The sequence below is a fragment of the Crocodylus porosus genome, unplaced genomic scaffold (assembly GCF_001723895.1).
Source record: "Crocodylus porosus isolate Cpor-Errol unplaced genomic scaffold, CroPor_comp1, whole genome shotgun sequence".
NCBI lineage: Eukaryota > Metazoa > Chordata > Crocodylia > Crocodylidae > Crocodylus > Crocodylus porosus.
Window position 1 is genome coordinate 258307026 of NW_017728886.1, and position 14681 is coordinate 258321706.

The 14681-nt window shown below is 43.0% G+C and overlaps 1 protein-coding gene across 1 annotated transcript in view; it reads left to right on the forward strand.

Annotated features, from left to right (window-relative positions):
* Positions 1 to 14681, forward strand: part of TG (thyroglobulin) — a 210241-nt gene that overhangs the window by 78916 nt on the left and 116644 nt on the right. Inside the window, exons 26-31 of the mRNA XM_019547510.1 lie at positions 1637 to 1834; positions 4886 to 5053; positions 7743 to 7808; positions 9049 to 9129; positions 11662 to 11799; positions 12935 to 13111. Of these exons, the coding sequence (XP_019403055.1) occupies positions 1637 to 1834; positions 4886 to 5053; positions 7743 to 7808; positions 9049 to 9129; positions 11662 to 11799; positions 12935 to 13111 (828 nt within the window). The remainder of the gene's footprint in view (positions 1 to 1636; positions 1835 to 4885; positions 5054 to 7742; positions 7809 to 9048; positions 9130 to 11661; positions 11800 to 12934; positions 13112 to 14681) is intronic.

Genomic DNA, 14681 nt, shown 5'->3' on the forward strand with positions numbered 1-14681 from the left:
TGCAGGCCCAAGGACCGAGCCCTGGGGGACCCCACTGCCCACATCCCTCCAGGTCGAATATGACCCGTCCACCACCGCTCTCTGGGTGCGGCCCCTCAGCCTATTTGCGACCCATCTGACTGTGTGGGCATCAATGCCATAGTCACCTAGCTTTTTAATGAGAATGGGGTGGGGGATGGTGTCAAAGGCCTTGCTGAAGTCCAGAAAGACTACATCCACGGCGACACCTGCATCCAATGATTTTGTGACCAGATCATAGGAGGCCACCAGGTTGGTCTGACAGGGCCTGCTCCTAATGAACCCATGCTGGTTGCCCCTGAGCATCATTCCCCCTGCTGGTCCTTCCCAGATGTGCTCCTGGATAATCTTCTCAAACAGCTTCCCCAGGATGGAAGTAAGACTAATGGGCCTATAGTTGCCTGGGTCCTCCCTCCTCCCCTTTTTGAAGATGGGGACCACAATGGCCTTCTTCCAGTCATCTGGCACCTGACCAGAGCACCATGAGTGCTTGTAAAGCCGTGCCATGGGTCCCTCTTACCCCTGCCAATTCCCTCAGCACCCTGGGGTGGAGAACATCTGGACCTGCTCATTTGAACACATCCAATCCCAGCAGAAGTTCCCTAACTTGGACTTCCCTGACCCTAATCTGGGCAGAGTCTCTCCTGCATCCATCCTGAATCTCTGTGGGGGAGTCCCAGTCGGTGCACAAAAAATGGAGGCAAAAAAATTGTTAAAAAGGTCTGCCTTTTCCTCCAGTGCAGTCACCAGATTGCCAACCGTATCCCACAGGGGCCTCACATTACCCAGTGCTTTCTTTATACTCCCTATGTATTTAAAAAAGGACTTTTTATTATCCTTGATGCTAGCCCTAGTTCCGTGTCTGCCTTAGCTTTCCTGACCGCCCCTGCTACAGATCCGAGCAATGGAGGTATACTCCTCTTTGGTGATAGCCCCTTCCTTCCACTGGCCTCTTTTTTGGCTTTCAGGCATTCTTGAACGCCTTTGGTGAGCCAGGGGGACTTTTGAGCACTCTTTCCCCCTTTTGACTCTCATTGGGACTGTCACCCCTTGGGCTTGGAGCATTGTCTCCTTGAGGAACGACCACTCATCTCAAACACCCAGTTCCCCTACCTTCCAGGACCCCAGTGCATCTCCTACAAATCTCAACTCATTGAAGCTGGCCTTCTCGAAGTTGTGTGTGTGTGTGTGTGTGTGTGTGTATGTATGTATATATACATATATATGATTTCAGTTAAAGTGCAGCAATATGTATGTATGTACATGTATAAAATTATTTCAGTTAAAGTGCAGCAGAGCACATTGTTGTACAAGTACGAAGTGCAGCTTTGTCAGTACAGCTGTCTGCACTGTAAGCACTTTGGTGGTATAGCACATTGCTATCCCTGTATCAACCAGGCATTTTTAATATCACAACAAACTGGAGTCTGAAGACCAGATGACAAATTCATAATGAGTTTCAGGTTTGTAATGAAACATTAAGTCCAGGAAGGTTTTTCTTTGATTGGATTTTTGTTATAAAACTTCCAGCCAGCTCTGATCCATAGCTATGCTGAGAATATTTCTTTCCCTCTTGTACTCTTTGGAACATGCCTTTCTTTTTCCCGTCTCTTCACAGGACAAGAATTCACCACATCCGGCCTCAAGACCTTTGAGATGACTGATTTTCAGAATGTATTTTCAGGCATATACAGCTCTATGGTTCTCTCGGCAGCTAGTACATCTTTGACGGATGTTCATCTCCTCTGCCGTCAGGCTTGCAGCCAGGATCCTTGCTGTGATGGCTTCATCCTGAGCCAGATCACACTTCATGGAGGTAACAGTGTTCAAGCTGTGATGGTAGAAAAGCTCTCCTGTATCGCAGTGGATTTTAGCAAAGTAAACCACTGCATTGAGTTCATTCCAGCATGGAAGGCCAGCAGGCACCTGTGGGACTTAAGTGTTATCGAGGCCTGTCCATAGAGTTCCCTATGGGAAGCAATCTCACCCTGTTATGTGGGCTATATGTGAGGCAAGCAGCAATGTCTAATATTGGGCACTAATGTGAACCTCTATATTGTTTATATCTTTTAAATGCTTTGCACACAAATAAAGCTTGCCAATAACTTGGACAGAAGTGAATACTTGTTAATTCATGGGGAAAAAATGTAATAGGAAAAGTGGGTTCCAGATATAATCTGATTTCATTCTTTTTATACACAATGGGAGAAGGACACATTTAGCTGGGCTTTCGGCCAGGTTAGAGTTTAGATGGTCAGGCTCTGGAGTCAAGTGGAATCTGCTGGTGCTGCAAGGCAGGAGGTAGATAAAGTAAAATGTCTAGCTTGTGTTTCAGAGGTCATTGAAATGGTAGAAACATTCTTGACTGCTCTTCCCTGCATGCTGCATCTTCCCTTGCCTTGTCCACATCCATTTAGTTCTTGCCCCTTTTCCATCTTTACTTTGTTCTCTTCATTCATCTGCATTATACATAATTTACCTTGCATGCACATATATAATTAAAAAATAATTCTAGCCTTCCACATCAGAGACAAACACCCCCACCCCTTCTTTCATCAAGCAAGGTTCAGATGGTGCCATCCTTCCTCATGTTGGCTTGCTCCTTATTTTCTACCTTCAGTGGGCAGTCTTCATATCTGCCTCCCCAGTGCTCTTGAGAGGGCTGCCAGGATATAACCCCTCACACTCCTCCTTCCTCTTCTCACTTGCCAAACCCTACTTTCCCATCATTGACTATCCAGATAATGTCACGTAAGATATTGGCTTCATTTAGCACCCAGGTATTTATTAGAAAGAATGAGATTTCCTTCTTGAGTTAAATGCATGTTTTATAATCTTCATGTGAAAGTTCAGGGCTTTGCAAGTCTTTGGATATATTTTTTCTTTGTGCTGTAAATATGGAAAAATGTTGGTGTACTGTGAAAAAATGTGTGAAAATAGTTTTAACAGGAATGTTGGCTAGCCTTCTAGGTGCCATTTTTCTGGTAACCATAATTCTTGTGAAAGAGTTATGTATGTTGCACACAAAGTCTAAGCTACTGATGAAGGAGAATTAGTGGAGAGTATATTTACCAGAACTATTTTTCCCACACATTTTGCATGTAACTTTAACATTTCCAACTCCTCTTAAAATACTTACATTTGTATTTATGCAGTATGCCTATATTTCCTCCCTTTCTGGATTGCTACCCTGATGTTTGGTTTTAATTTCTGTTTCCTAAATTAAATTTCATCACATGTTGCATTGCTTAGGCTTTTGGCTCATCTCATTTTAAAATCCTGAATAATGATGAAGAACAGAGGATGGCGTTATGATCCATGCAACAGGACAGCAGCATAATGAGCCTTACTTACCAGCTACTGCGATGCTTTGTTGCAATTCTAGTGAAGCTAATGATCCCACTTCTGTTTAGTATAAAGCTCATTGGGAAATGTATTTTCAATCTTACAGAGTTTTATGAGATGTCAAACATTTTCCCACTCATCAGTGTCAGGATGAAACCAAGCCCTTTTTGAAAGTTTTGCACAAAAGATGAGGAAGACAGAAGACCTAATAGCTTGATAGGAAGCAAGAGGTTGAGGCTTAAGTCTGTTCTCAAGTCAGCTTGTACTCAGGCAGGCATATGAGTCTAAAACATCCCAGATGAGGGCACTGAAAACAGCTTCGTGGCTATTCTGAGATGTGTCCTCTCTTTTCCTATCAGTTTTGACCAAGGATTTCCTGGGTTTAAGAATAAAACTTTCCCAGTGAGAGGTTTGTGGACACTGGTATTTTCCCATGTAGACTTTAGGTTTGGATTATTTGGATTTTTCTGATGAAAAACCAAATCAGCAAGAAAATCTGACTGGCTCTAGTTTAGTCTGTTTTACAGTCATGCCCAGAAATGTGGGTGCTATTTTGTTTAAATAATTACGGCATTTGTTAGGATTCTTTACATACAGTAAATGCCAGAATGGATTTTAAGACCACAAAAATGTCTGAGTCACGACAGCAGTTACAAAGCAAGAGTACATTGTGAATAGATGTTATAGCAGTGGATTGAGAGCCAGACCTCATGGGTTTTAAGATTAGTTTTGCCACTGACTCATATTATGACTCTGGGGAAGACTGAGTGCTAAACTGACTTAAGTCAGGCACAAGTCCAGCAAAACTTTTAAAGAAAAACTGAAGTGGTCTACTGGGTCAGGGCCCAAAAGCCTGCAAGATGTCTGAGGCAGGAACTGTTTCTCTCTGTCTGTGCTGACAAAAGGCAAAATAAATTAGCCCAGGGATGTGGGCCACAAGTGACATGAGCAACCTCTGTGTGGCGAGCAGCAGATCAGGCAGGGACCAGTGAATATAACAGATCAGGTAAGGAGCAGAAAGCAGAGTAACAGATCAGGCAGGGAGCAGAAAGCAGAGCAACAGATTGGGTAGGGGAAGGGGATCAGATGGCACTTGGGGAGGATGTAGGGCTTGCCTTGTGGTACGCCTACCAAAAATGTTATCCTCCACTGAGGACAGTCTGACCATTTCATTTTGCCCAAAATGACTTGTTAGCACATCTCTATGTTATGTGATAGTCTATAGTGTAGACATACCCTTGACCTCCTGTGGAGTACCTAGCATTGTTGTTGATGTTTGACGTTAGTGGGCACCCAGCTCCAAGAAGCAGGATTGTATATGAATTTAGATATCTAATTTTAAGAATCCAGATCTGAAAAGGGTGCCCTATCTATATGAGTCTCCACTTCTCTATGTGGAAATAGCAGTGCTTTGTTATCTCTCTTTAACAACGTGATTTATTAAATGGTTGTAAAGAGGGAAGTGCTGGGTAAGTGCAACGTATTACCAGAAGCCTACAGTTCTCTCGTCATTTGAATCCAGGTACTATCCTGTGTGGACTAATGAGCTACCCTGATGTACTCATCTGCAATACAAATGACTGGAGTCAAACCTCCATACCTGGAACAGATGAGATATGCAAAGGTGTGAACTATGATGAAAAAGGCAAGGAGTTTTCTTTCAGTCTGGGAGGACAAATGTTCACGGGAAGTAAGTCCATAGATTTTCTTATTCTAAACTGTGTTTGTGTGTAATTGCCTGTCTTCACTCCTTTACACATATAATGGGTGTGCAGTTTGGGCTTCAGGTTTTGAGAATTTAAGCCTTAAAGTTTCACAAATGTCCACTAATTTTGGATGCCTTCAATTTTAGCCACCAGGCAGGGCCTGCTTTAGAGGTGTAGAACACCACTTGTTCCCTATTGTGAGTACTCTGTCTTTCTAAAAACCAAGTCCATAGCATCTCAGCCTGGATGGCTAAAGTTGCTTCATCCATATTATTGGATACTCGTGAAAATACGGATTCTGATAGTGCAACAGATCTGTGTTGTAGCTAAGCCTAGCTGCCTACAACTTCACTGAATTTGGAAAGGTGTCAATAGTGGGCTTTGCTGGTACAAACCCTGGTTCAGAATAAGGACGTTGGGTCTCTTAACCTCTTTGCCAAAGTTTTATATCTTCTGTAGCAAGGGAGTGATCACAGCTGCCTGTCTCATAGCAGTTCTGTGAAAGTCTGTTGATAGGTTTAGGCACCATTTTGAAAATGAAAAGTGCTGTATATCAAATTACTATCTCTGCAACTGGTTAGACAATATTATTGACTATTACTAACATCCAGATGGGTTCACTATAAGGATCTAGATAAATACTGGCAATAGTGATACGAGTGTGAACATGCATCCATCTGTCTGAGGTACTTTTACTGAGATACTTGAGCACCTCCTGATCATTAACCTCCTTGAAACTTGGCAGGCTTTGTAGCCTCAGCAGGGGCTACCATCCCTGCAGTTCTGATCCTGTTGTGGCTTAACACACACGCGTGACATGAGTTCTGCTTTCAAGAATTTGGGGTACAGTTTTCCCCAAACCCATATACCTATTTTCTTGAAACTTGGCAGCCTTCATGCTCTCACCAGAAGCTACCATTCCTGCAAGTTTCATCCAAATCAGACCAAAAACAACGAAGTTATAGATACTTTATTGATTCCCTATTATACCCAATGGTTGAATCTCCGAATAGGCTCCGAAGCTTCAGACCTGAATCGAAGGGGGAAACCAATTCAGAGCTCCAGATGAAATGGCTGGCATCTGAATCAGCTGAATCTGAACCTGAACCGAATAGTTCCCTATTCACACAGGCCTAGTATTTATCCTCATAGTACCTCTATGACAGAATCCGGTAAGGGACAGAGAGACTAAAGGTCTGTCTTCACCGTCAAGTTAATTCAGGCTCTAACTATGTATTTCTCCTAATTCAACTCGTAGCCACAAACACAACCCTTTCACCTGAGTTTGGCAGTGTTTTAATACCTGACTAGGGCATAAACAAGCTTTCAGGTGCTGCTGCTACTCAGGTTGGTAATTGGAGCTAGTGGGAAACGTTTTTTCTTTCCTGGGAAATTTCCTGTAATATCGAACTTATTTTGCACCATAAAGTAGAATAAAAGGGTGAACCTTGACAAAAGTAATGCTCCAAAATCCTGATATTTATATATTATATATTGCATCACTCTGGTATATTACTGTATATTCATATATATTATTAAGATTTGAGGGGATGTACATTCATTCATACCAATAGTGTGTGTGTGCGCACACATGTGTCTGTGTTTGTATTAGGTTCAGGTCTAATTGAACACTTAGTTTTCATCATTTTGAAGCATTTTTGGTTCAGGTTTAACCTTTCTATTTTTTTAAAGATTTTCTTTTTTATAAATTAACTTAAATTTCTAAATGCAAAGTATTTGAAATGTAAAATGCAACTTAGCTTTGCAAATGTTGAAATGGGATATTTCAGTGATTTCAAAACTTTTTTGGGTGCAATTAAAGCTGATTCTTTCCCATGAATAGTTTTTTCAGTTTTGAAGATCTGCGTTGTTTGACCACAACGGTTTTGTCCTCAGTTGCTTTCCCAGGTTTCTTTCTGCATGCCAAGGAGGACAGATATTTCCTCTGACAATTCAGTAGAAAACAATCATACACAGGCAGACTCAGGTTTCTGTCCTGAGAACAGGGTGCCTGCTGTACATGCGCGGGAAGGGTGCTCCAACATGCTGTAATTTCAGTGCGTTGGAGCAGATTTGATTAACTGAGTCTGCTGAGCATGCTAATTAGTGTGCTCCAAACAGTCCCCACATCTCATGTATCAGCGTCCCTGTGCTTGAAAATGGTGCGAGGGGCACTTTAACTAAAGTTTGTTCAACGAGCTTTAGTTAAAATGCCCCTGCCACCATTTTGAAGTGCAGGGATAAGATGCTGCAGGCGCTTTCATTAGAGCGGCTGTCAGAGCCACTCTAATGAAATTGCCCCCCACGCACAGAGCACACGTAAAAACGCCCAGAGTGACTTGGATATAGCTTTTCAATGTGGCTCTTCGCACTAGGCTGAGTTAACATAGATGCAGATAACACAGATTAATTCTGTAGTGACAATAAACCCTGTGTGAGTTGTCCAAGTTGCACAGAAAAGTTTGTACAGGAACAGGAAATTGAACTCTGGCCTTCAAAGAAGTAGGATGAGATCCTAACCACTAGACGATTCTTCTGTTTGGGGATTTGCATTCTACATAGCAGGGTGTGATACTGAACTGCTGCATTTGCTTTAATGCGATTTCTAAGCATTTCAGTAGAAAAGCCATGTTGATTTAACTAATTACTCTAAAGGATGTCTCTCTTTGTCAGCTTCTGAGCTTCCAGAAGAGCCAGAAGGATTCTTCACAAGTTTTCAACGGGTTTATCTATGGAGAGGTCAGTTTGATCATGAGGTACCACTTGTGTAAATCATTGTTGATGAGAAGAAAACTAGCTCTATGGTTCTGAAACCTGTGTAAGAAGCTACCATGGTGATGCAAGCCACTCTTCTCATTGCTAGGTACAGACAGTCAGAAAGCCTGAGGCTGAATTGATTCAGTCTTTGCAGGTTAGTCAAAGATGCACAGATTAAAGGGAAATGGAAGTGAACAGACATTTTAGACATTTACCTTTGATTCAGGAAATGGGGCCACATGCCTGCAGTGGCTCAGGCCAGAAGCCAGGGGAAGTGGGGATGGGAGAGCATGGCTCTCTGGCTGTGTGTTCACTTCCTCTTCCTGTTGCCCCCCAAGGTCTCTGGGATTTGCAGTCCAGATTCATAGCAGTAGGACTCTGCAGGGTTGCTCATTGGTTCTTGCTTCCAGGTGCCTCTGGGATTTGTCGTCCACAGTTGCAGCCAGCAGTAAGTTTGGGTGGGGGAAGGGGTATTTTAACCCCCTCCCTGGCCCCAGACCCCAGTCAGGGTTTGGCTGGAGGGTGGGGTGGTTCCTCTCCTCACCCCCACTCTCTCCAGCCAAACCTTGACTGGGGTCTGGGACAGAAGTTTCATAAACTGGTGTGTAACCATGACTAAAAGGCTGTAAGGTGTTCCGTGCATCTAATGTACAGAGATTGAATGGTTTTTAATTATGAATAGATACTGAATTTCCTGGATTCATTTTTGTTCACCAGGATGGGATTTCCAGAAGTACATTACAGATTTACAGCATTTGTGAAAATTTCCCATCAGAATAAGGAAATTGCCTTATCAGAGCACACCAGTGATTGTACTAATCTGGTTGTGTCTGTACGAGCAGCCAATGCTGGACTCAGAGCGGACAGTAAATCCTTCCTCCCTCCCCCCATAATATATTGCAACTGTACTGCACATCCTGGAGAAAAAAAGTCTTCTTAACTTCAGCTGATGACATTTGTATGTAACTTTGAAGTACAGGGACAGATAAACTCTACTTGTGGCTTAACTAGTTCAGTGCAAAGATGTTATCCACATGGTTGTTTTTTCATTTGGTAAAATTTATATATGTAGTTTGCCATCATAGAGTTGGGCTGCTAATGTTGCCTGTTAATTTGTTCTATGTAAGTTAGTTAGCAAATTGTTAAGGGATCAATGATGGCTATGCCTTAAAGAAAAACTTCAGATAGAATGAATATGAGCTTAATTGCCTTTGCATTCCAGGTTCCAATATGATTACCCGGAGACCGTCCTCTGCATGTGATGCTGCTGTTCTCCAAACACAGACTGGCCTAATGTTCTCAGGTACAGAAATAACAAGGAGGAAACTTCTGGTTCTATTTATTAAACAAGAAGAATGGGATTAAGGAGATGTAGAATTGAACCATGTATTCGTAAAACATTTACTGCCAAATGTAATAGTTTTCTCTTCCATGGGGAATGTGATTAGGTTTAGATACATTTGGTCAAAACAAAACTTGCTGCAATTGCTTTCCAGAGTCGCATCGTTTTTCATTTTCACATGTCTCTGTACATAGTCAGGCCAGACCAGAAGTGGAAGAGCTGAAACATCACAGGAAAGCTCTTCTCATGACATTTCCAGCTGAATTTTCCAGATGCTGGAAATTTGCCTTGTTCAAATAAGCTTTTGAGTAAACACAAAGGGCTGGATTCTCTGCTGGTATACATCAACATATTTATGCAACTATGCAGATTAACACTACAAGATGGCCTGCCCTGCAGACTTAGGGGTGTCTAATGGAGCGAAGCATAAAATGAACATCAGACCTCTCATCCACACACATCAGCGTTTGAAGAGGTTTCTTGGGTTATGTAGTCCATCCGCTGTGCCCAATTCTGCTTTTGGTTATGACAACACAATTCCACACTAACTTCATCAAAATGATTAGTTTCTCTTAGGTGCCTGACAGACGTTACGTTTATCTGCAATTGATGGGACACAGCCTGGCCATTCAAAAGCATGCCATGAAGTCTGGCATCAGTGAACCTTTTCCCCAGTGCTGACGACCCAGCATATCTTTAAAGGCCTGAGTGCTCGGGGAGCCTGGCATTGTGAGTGCCACCAGTTAGAAAGGACACTTCAGGAAGTGCATCTTTGGAGTCCCTGAGGTCATGTTTCCTTTGAAGGTCTGCTCCCGGGCTCCTTGCACTCTGGCACTTGCAGAACTGGGGCCTGCTGAATTTTATCTTGGATCCCAAAAATCTCTCTGTTTTTGAGATTCAGGGTAAAATTAATTAGATCTCAATTGTGCGTTTACATAGACATCTGCCCTTAGTATATACCAGAGAAGAACTGAGATAAGAACTTGAACTCATGGTAACAGCATTTTAACGCATCATGTTATGTACTTTATCCTTGAGCTTTGATGGGTATCTATGGGAGATGATGTGGTTTAATGTATGTGCAATAATAAAACAGGTTAGGTATTTGATTTTCCTGCTCTGGTTCACCTTTTTGCAAAGTATATTTCCTATTTACCTGTTTGAGCTCCCATACAATTAGCAGAACACACGTCTAGACTTCAATCTGTGGGGAAAGTACAGTTAAAATATAGATTAAGTTCATTTTTCAGTTACGTGTCAAGACATAAATCTAGGCCTAGGGGGTTCTCCATTTTCTCTGCAACAACTGATGATATCATTAAATCCCAAAGCAATACAAGGAATGCAGATTTCTGCACTATGATTTAAGTATTAGTCATGTCATCTGCTATTTTAAGAGAATCTTAGGAAACCAAAGGCTTGAAACTGAATTTTGACAAGTAACAAGGCATTCGGGTAATCTCTCAAACATAGCGATTGCTAAATCTGGAAGAAGTTTATGCAAGAACCAAGCGCTTTATCTCTGTGTGATTGTGTTTAGAACTCAGAATTTTTCATATTTTCTGATAAAAGAAGAGCATAGCCACCCTGTGCACTTTAGGACATGATCACATGGGTTAGCATTTGTTTTTCAAGTATTAGCTCTGCTTTGGTTTTGTGTTCACATTTTTCAGTGACTTTAATGCTTCAGAGACTAACACAAAAGCTCAGCAGAGCCAAAGCGATGTTTGATGAGGTGTGCTCATGCTATTTGACAAATAAGAAGGTAGTTATTAAACTGGAAAGAGATCACTGAAGTGTAGCAAAAAATATTCAGAGGTTTGAACAAGCTATTACTTATGGGGAAATGATTAAAAAAGAGCTAGAAATAGCTGAGGTTGGCTCAGAGAGAGCTCACAGAAAGCAGCTTTTGAAGAATCACATGCACACCAAAGATATAGAAGAATTATATAAGGTGGTGCATGGGAGCATAACTAGGAGTGTGGGATTATATTAATAATAAATAATAAAAAAGTGCATTTAGGCTTACTAGCAGGAAAAACTTTTTGACAGTGGGGTGTGGACTAGCTTTTCCAGAGAACATATGGAAACTGTATGGCTTCAGATAGTGAAACGTGACCTGGATAAAACACTAGAAAATGTTTTAAGGAATGATCCTTTTTTGACATCTAGATGGACTGGATAAAACAATAGTGTTGTTGTTGCTGATGGTTGTGATTCTTTTTCAGTTTCTGGATGGTGGAGATGTTATGAGTAAACTAGGTCATGAAGAGGTTGAGCCTCCTTAATGACTTTGGAGAAAAGAGATAAAGAAAGATAAAGTTGTGGCACAAAGCCCAATAAAAATACTGAGACAGCTCTGTTTCAAAGCCAGTCTTTAATGGCTTGTGCACTAGTTACACTGTGAAATGAAGAGTGTTATGTATAAACACTCTTAATTTATTCCAGATTTGTAAATAAATACTTGCTCTTTTTTTTTTTTTTCCATTTCAGAATCTGCAGCAGAACTTTTCTCTGTCATGGACAACAGCCTGATACAAATTGACCCTAGCCGTTCCCTCCCATCCCAGGAATACTGGCTCTTCAAGCACAAGTTTTCCTTAAAGCAGGCAACACGCTGGTGTCTCACTCGTAAGAAGTCTTAACTGCTTCTATTCTACAGGAGAGTGGGGAGATATACAATGAATTGAAATGTTTGAATAACTCTCATGGTCATGGCTGTTACACTTAAAACTTAAAGATTTTTCAAAGGCAAAGGAGCAAATTCATGTAGGAATCAGGCATTATAATCACAAGCCTCACTGAGAGGATGTCCAAGTTATACAAAACTGCCAACATAGCCCCCACTCCATTTTCCTCCCCCTACACTTGCCTCCCATGGCAAACACTAGCACTTTATCACCAGTGCATTTTCTCTGGATGTATCGCAGCAAGAGAAACCAGCATAACCAGTGTTCACCGTGTCACCTGTGCAGCTTAGACGAGAGCATTAGAAACCCTGTGGTGTTCTCCACGTGAATGCTGCACGCTGTTTGACGCAGGGCCCCAGAGAATTACAGGTATCATTTTTTTGCTAGCGTAGACACAGCTACTCATAACTTGGGCTATCCATCTCACTCCCAGGTACAGAGTAATAGAGTAACAGCAAAAAAAAAAAAAAAAACCCCCCCCCCCCCAAAAAAGTTAGTTATAAAAGGTGAAGAAATCCAGTGCCGCAATAACTAAGAAATTGGCTCAATCAGTTCATTTATTTTTAAAGCACATTATTATCATGGGATGAATTTCAAGGTAGATTGCTAACAAAACATCAACAAAAAAGTTTGAGCATATTTTTATTTTGTTTTTAAAACCAAAGAAATATACCTATGAGACTGATGCATCCATTGTTATTGAAACGATTATGTTGTAAACTGGTAAGAAGATAACACTATCTATTGATTTTCTTTTATGATGCCATTTTTCCCTCAAAGATTATCTGAAATAAATAAAATTTGTGAACTAGCTCCTTTTTTCTGTTGCCCTCATTTAAAGTGACTTTATTGATGTCAGTGAAATTATTCTGGATTTCCAGTAGCGTAACATACAAGACAGAATTTGTCCCTATTTTTCTTATACAATAAGAGCATAATGATAGAGACCTCTGTCATTTACTAGTATGTAGCTGAGTGATAGGGTTGCTATTCAGAATTATTAACAAAGATGAAGGGGAATGAAGAAAGGAACAAACACTGATTTTTTTTTAAAACTAAACTTCTCTGCTGCCTAGGCTGTACACAAGAGGATGCGTTCTGTCAGTTGGTGAATCTTCAGCGCACCACAGGCACCTACTTCGTCTGCACCCTCTATCCAGAGGCTCAGGCCTGTGATAACTCCATCAATAAAATCCCTGACAGCTGCCAGACTATATTACCTCGGGAACCTCAGATTGTACATTACAAAAGAGGTGAGCTTTAATTTTTCTGTTGCACTGTGTATTTTTCTGTTTAGGCCTGTGTGAAGTGGCTAGTATTTGCTTCAGATTTGGATTCGGTCAATTTGGGGGACAATAATTTGATTCGGTGATTCAAATCACTGTCCCAAATTGGTTTTGCCGAATCTGATTTGGAGATTTGGCTGCTGCCGAATCACCGAATTGGACAGGCCCCACACCCCACCCGATCTCCCAGCCCCATCAATGGCTGCTTTGCCCGGCCCCAGCTCCCAGCTCTTTAAATAAATAAATAAAGGCCCACTCACTGGCTGCTGCCAGGTTGTGGGGGGCAGTGGGGTGATCCTCGCTGCTGCCCACTTCCCCGCACTGTGTGGGGGGCTCTGCCATGAGCCCCCAGAAGCCCCAGTGGCCGCTGCAGCAGCTGGTTAGTGCAGGGCTTTTTTTTTTTTAAAGAACGGGGAGCTGGGTGGGGCAGCCATGGGCAGGGGAGGGCTGGGAGCGTGGGCAGGGGTTGGGGGGGTGCTCAGGAGGTTTGGGGGAGCAGGCAGGGGATGGGGCCTAGTGCAGTTCCCCCCATGGTCCTCTCCCCCAGCCCCCGCCCCTACTTACCGGCATGGAGCCTGGGTCCAGCTCCATGCGATGGCAAGTGGGGACTGCCTGAATCTCCAAAGATCTCCAAATCTTTTCTGAATCAATTTGGAGAGCTTCGAATCAATTCGGACATTTTTATTGGTCTCCTGATTCAATCTGGATTGGGAGATTCGGCCACCAAATCAGGCAGAATCTCTTCCGAATTGCATCAATCCCTGAAGCTTTGCATAGCCCTAATGTGTATTCCCAGTAGTGTCAATCAGCATCTCAGCTTTTAATTTCAAGGCTGTTAGATCAGAAGGCAGAAGTGAATTCTATCAAGGAAATAAACATTGAAGTGGAAAAGTTTACAGAAAGTCAGAAATAATTCTAGGTAACCAAATCCAAAGCTGATAGTAAGGAATTACAGGAAGACCTCACCAAACTGAGTAAGTGGGTGTGGCAGGACAGTCCCTAGGGGTGCCGTGACCTCCCCTAGCACCCTTGCCTACCGTGCCAAGTCTGGGTCCTGAACGCACCCTCTATCTCGCCTGCCATGTCTTTGATCTTATATTATCAATGGGAGGCTGCCTTCTTGCCCCCCTTGGCACGGGGCCGGTCTTGCTATACCACAATTCCGGGGCTACTCCCCGCGCCGGCCCTTGCCGGCCTGTCTCTGGGACTGTTCTAAGTAGCCTGCTCTCTCTTCGGGCTTTCTAGTAGACTCGCCCTTCTCTCCAGGGCCTTCCACTGGGCTTGCCCCCTTCCAGGGCTTCCCCTCACAGGCAGTGCCCCACTGGGCCTGCCCAATGTCCAATATACGCACCCTCTTCCGGGGCCTGCTCAATGTCCAATATACTCGTGCTCGTCGCGCGCTCCCCTGCCCCCACCGGGGCCTGCGCTTGCACTCGTCGTGCGCCTCACCCGCACTCGGGCCTGCGCTTGCGCTCGTCGCGCGCCTCGCCCACTCTGGGGCCTCCTATGCCCGACTCGGGCTTCCCTGGATTGGGGC